Raw genomic sequence first — 5,000 nt, forward strand, 5'->3', positions numbered from 1 at the left:
GCAGGAGTAGACTGGATGCTTCACCTGCTGCTGCGGCTTCTGCAAGGAGGGGTAGCCGGCAGCGTTCGCCCGAGGCCGCGAGCTTGCCTGCTGCAGCAGCAGCAGCAGCTGCTGCTGCTCCTGCTGCTGCTGCTGCTGCTGCTGCTGAGGGCCGCAGGGAAACCCTGCTTGAGCGATCCCGACTGGGCGTCGGAGGCAGCGAAGAGGTGAGGGCTGTTTAGAGGCGTTTGCTGCTGCTGCTGCTGCTGCATGAAAGTGCTGCCTTTGCACCCACCTGCTGCTGCTGCTGCTGCTGCTGCTGCTGCTGTGCAACTGCTGCAGGATCGCCAGAGCCATGTGCCTCTTTCCACGGGCCTCACGCCAGGCCTTGAAAGGCTGCACGTACGGCGCAGGTCCCCTAAGAAACTTCGGCAGCAGCAGCAGCAGCAGCAGCAGCAGCAGCAGCAGCATTCAGCCCTTCCTGCTGCTGCAGCAGGCGCAGTTGCCCCCCACTTCGTGGCTTCTGCTGCAGCGCTGCGTCACTCAGAGCCCAGCGGCAGCCGGCTGCGTTCCCCCGCATTCGGCCGCTGCAGCTGCTCTCCGCGCCCCCAGAAGCAGCAGCAGCAGCAACAGCAGCAGCAGCAGCAGCAGCAGCAGCAGCAGCAGCAGCAGCAGCGCATCGAGGCCCTGGAGTCTTACGTGTGGATGCTGGCCTTCGACCCCAGGGACCTTCCCCGCCTTCGGGCTGTCAATTCTGAGGGCCGCAGATTTGCCCAAGAGGCCCTCAGCCGCATGCAGCAGGCGCTGCAGCTGCTGCAGCTGCTGCAGGACCCTGCAGCAGCAGAGGGGCCCCTGGGGGGCCCCCCTGTGCAGCAAAAGGGCCACAGCGCGCACGGGGGCCCCCCAAGGCCTGAGGCCCTCAGGCCCTGGCTGCTCGAGGCGGCTTTGTTTGGCTGGCAGCAATCGTTCAACAGCGAAGTGCTGCAGCAACAGCAGCAGCAGCAGCAGCAGCAGCAGCAGAAGAGGCCGAACCTGCTCGAAACAGGCTGCTGCGAGTGGGCTGCTTGGCGGGAGCGAGAGAGTAGCAGAGATGCAGCAGCAGCAGCAGCGTCGGCGGCTGCAGCAGCGGGCGACCCCCAAGCAGCAGCAGCAGCAGCAGCAGCAGCAGCAGCAACAGCGACTGCACCATGGGCTGCTGCTGCTGCAGGGTACGAGAGAACTTCTCCTGCTGCTGCTGCGCTGCTGGCGACGCAGCGGCGGGCTGTTGTGCTGGCGGGGCGCATAGGAACTGCAGAGGTGAAGGGGCAGTGGGTAGAGTACTGCGAAGCCACAGTGCTGCTGCTTCCTTGCAGCAGCAGCAGCAGCAGCAGCAGCAGCAGCAAGTGCAGCAAGTGCAGCAAGTGCTGCGACGCGCTAGCAGGCATTCCATTCATGCCGGATCTCCAGCATCGCATTCAGGTCTATTTCCGGCGGCACTGCCAGCACCTAGGTAGTCAGCTGCTGCAGCAGGGGCAGCAGCAGCAGCAGCAAATGCTGCTGCTGCTGCCGCCAAAAGAAGTGGAGGAGCTCCTGAGCGGGGAGAAAAGTGCCCAGTCAGACGCCGCTGCTGCTGCAGCCTTTGTAGACGCGTGCGAGCAACAGCGACAGCGCGACAGGCAGCAGCAGCAGCAGCAGCAACAGCAGCAGCAGCAACAGCAGCAGCAGCAACAGCAGCAGCAGCAGCAGCAGCAGCAGCAACGGCAGCAGCAGCAACGGCAGCGAAGCCTGGTAGAGGCACTATCCGACTGCAGCCGTTGTGTGGTGTACGAGATAATGGCCTCGCGCCCTGTGCAGCAGGGCTCTGCGCCCGCCTCAGCAGCAGCAGCAGCAGCTGCTGCTGCTGCTGCTGCTGCTGCTGCAGCAGCAGCAGGGCAGCCCGCAGCAGAGGTGGGCGGCGGCTACCTCTGCATGCACCTGAGCGAGCGGGGCTTTCTGGAGGCGCTGACGCACGCGCGGCTGTGGGAGTTTTTGTTTCTTTACTTGCGGTGGGGAGCAGCAGCAGCAGCAGCATTTTTAAATCTTTATGACGAGCTGCCTTTTGCTGCTGCTTGGGACGGCTTCCTGCAGGCATTTCCGGGGCGGACTCGCTGGCGGGGTTTGCGGCCTCTGCAGCAGGAGATTGCGCTGTCGGGGGACCCCGCTGCAGCAGCAGCAGCAGCTGCTGCTGCTGCTGCTGCTGCTGCGCCGCGGGCCTCGCCGCTCTGGGCCTGGAGACCCAGACTCTGCCGCCTCAGCAGCAAAGACTGCTGCAGCTTCAGGGGGCAGCTGTTTGCTGCGCTGCTGCGGGACAGCACCCGCCTGCACTGCCTGCGGCGGGGCAGCTTGATGGAGAGCAGCGTGCTGCAGCAGCAGCAGCAGCAGCAGCAGCAGCAGCTGGTGCAGCACTGGGAAGGGTTCGCTGATGTCGGCCACCTGGCGGACAGAAGCGTCCGCGGAGCGAGGGCCGGCGCAGCAGCGCGGCGCAGCAGCAGCAGCAGCAGCAGCAGCAGCAGCGAAGACACGGGAAACCTCTCTGAAGACCTAGATGACTGCATGCAAGTGCTGCCAGCCCCTTCCCCTCACCAAGGCAGAGACCGTTTGCTGCTGCAGCTGCAGGTCAACATAGCAAACAGCCAGGCCGTGCGCTCCTTGCTGCAGCAGAATCTTCCGCGCAGGGGCCGCGCTGCAGCAGCAGCTGCTGCGGTTGCAACAGCAGCAGCAGCAGCAGCTGCTGCTGCTGCTGCTGCACGGACAGGCTTTCGCGTCTCGCACGGAAGCCGCACCTCCGTCACCATCAGACAGTCAATCCTGCCCGCTGCTGACAGTGAAGCGCAGCAGCAGCAGCTGCTGCAGCAGCAGCAGCAAGACGGTCTCAGCGGCGCGGGGCTGCAGCAGGAGACAGTTCTCTCGCTGTGGAGGACCCCATCAGAGGCTCTGCTGCGGGAACAGAGGCAGCACCAGCAGCAGCTGCGCCTCAGCAGCAGCAGCAGCACCGGAAATATCGGCAGCAGCAGCAACGGCAGCAGCAGCAGGGGCCAGTGCGCCTACCGGCGACCCTCAACTATTTACCCGCCACTCTTCAGACGCAGCAGCAGCACCCTTGGCCGTCAGGGCAGCAGCAGCAGCAGCTTGGCCGTGCTGGCAACTCCCAGCTTGCTGTTAGCTCCTGAGCAGCAGCAGCAGCAGCAGCAGCAGCAGCAGCAGCAAAGACGGCGCCGCACTGCCATTTACTTCGGGCTGGCTGACCTGCGCGAAGCCACTGTGCAGCTGCACGGATATCCTGCAGTAGAATCTTTCTCTGCAGCTTTCCAGCAGCAGCAGCAGCAACAACAACAGCAGCAGCAACAGCAACAACAGCAGCAGCAGCAACAGCAGCAGCAGCAGCAGCAGCAGCATCTGGCTGCACCTGCAAGGGAGCCTGCTGCTGCAGGGCCTGCTTTTGCCGTTGGTTCACCCGAGGCACTTCAATCAGCTTCAGCAGCGACTGCAGCAAATTTGTTGCAGCAGCAGCAGCAGCATCTATCGCTGCCTCATGAAGAAGCCGGCCCGCCTGCTGCAGCTGCTGCACCAGCCTCTGCTGCTGCTGCTGCACCAGCCTCTGCTGCAGCTGCCTCTGCCGAAGCTTCCGCTGCCGGCGCAGCAGCTACAGCACAGGACACAGGAGCGCCCGTCGCTGGGGCGTCCACAGAAACGGCAGCAGCAGCAGCAACAGCAGCAGGCGCAACGGCAGGGCCAGCCGCTGCAGCAGCAGCAGCAGCAGCAGTGGCAGCAAGACCAGCAGCAGCAGCAGCAGCAGCAGCACTGGGGCAGCTAGAAGAACCCAGCGACTCTGGGGAAGAACAAGGCATCCGAACTCCCCGCGTGGAGGAGAGTGGCTTGTCGCCGCTGCTGGGCCGTCTGAGTATTCAGAACTTTAACTGCTGCAGCAGCAGCAGCAGCAACAGCAGCAGCCCCGCAAGGTCGCCCAGCCCCTCACAGCAAGACAAACGCATGCGCCAGCTCAGAAACTTCGAGCGCCAGCAGCAGCGGGCACTCGAGGAAGAGTGCAGGCAAAGGGTCAGTCCTTTTGCTGCGCTGCAGCAGCAGCAGCAGCAAAGAAAGCAGCAGCAAGCATCACCTGCAGCCACTTCAGCTGCCCCCAAAATACCAACCCCTTTCCCCAACATGCGGGCAATACCGCAGCGCAGCGTGCCGCATATGCCCAGTGCTGCAGATGCATCGCAGCAGCAGCAGCAGCAGCAGCAGCAGCAGCAGGCTACGGAGTCGCCGTTTGCTTTTCTCTCATCTTGTGCTGCTATGGCAAGAAGGCGAAGGCCCTCATCTGCCTTTGCGAGGGCCTCTCCGCTGGCCAGCGCTGGCGCTGGTTTTGCTGCTGTTGGTTCTGCTGCTACTGCTGCAGATGGCAGTACAAGCAGCAGCAGCAGCAGCAGCAGCAACAGGATTTTCCGCCCGAGGTCTTCTGAGCTGACCCCTATTTTGGGTCGCATGAGTCTCGCTGAGCCCTCAGACACAGAGAGCGATGACAGTGGCGAGCAGCAGCAGCAGCAGCAGCAGCAGCAGCCGCAGCAGCCACAGCAGCAGCAACAGCAGCAGCAGCAGCAGCAGGCTAGCCTTTTGGCTGCGTCTGCAGCCAACAAGCTGGCCTACACAGCAGCTAGCAGCAGCCCCCAGCCAAAGGCCAAGTCAACTTCGCAGCGCCGCAGGGGTCAACCCCCCTCTGTTTCTCGACTTCCCAAGGCAGCAGCGGCCACCAGCAGCAGCAGCAGCAGCAGCAGCAGCAGCAGCCAGCTCAGCAGCAACGGCGGTGCCAGCAGCAGCTCCGTTCTCAAGGGCCCCATCAGGGCCATCGGCAAAGGCCGTGCTGCAGCAGCCAGGCGGGAGGCCCCATATCGTCGCCCGTGGGCCCCCACGCGACGGCAGCAGTCGCCAACCCCCCCAGCTGCTGCTGCAGCTGCTGCTGCTGCTGCTGCTGCTGATGCTGGACAAGGGACTGCAGCAGGCGC

The 5,000-nt window shown here is 64.2% G+C and overlaps 1 protein-coding gene across 1 annotated transcript in view; it reads left to right on the forward strand.

Annotated features, from left to right (window-relative positions):
- Positions 1-5,000, forward strand: part of ENH_00086230 (hypothetical protein, conserved) — a gene marked incomplete at both ends in the record, with an annotated part of 6,451 nt that overhangs the window by 397 nt on the left and 1,054 nt on the right. Inside the window, 2 exons of the mRNA XM_013577880.1 lie at positions 1-206; positions 322-5,000. The exon at positions 1-206 is cut by the window's left edge and continues 397 nt beyond it; the exon at positions 322-5,000 is cut by the window's right edge and continues 1,054 nt beyond it. Coding sequence (XP_013433334.1) covers positions 1-206; positions 322-5,000 — 4,885 coding nt within the window. The remainder of the gene's footprint in view (positions 207-321) is intronic.

The sequence above is a fragment of the Eimeria necatrix genome, genomic scaffold (assembly GCF_000499385.1).
Source record: "Eimeria necatrix Houghton genomic scaffold, Enh_scaff9, whole genome shotgun sequence".
Taxonomy (NCBI): Eukaryota; Apicomplexa; class Conoidasida; order Eucoccidiorida; family Eimeriidae; genus Eimeria; species Eimeria necatrix.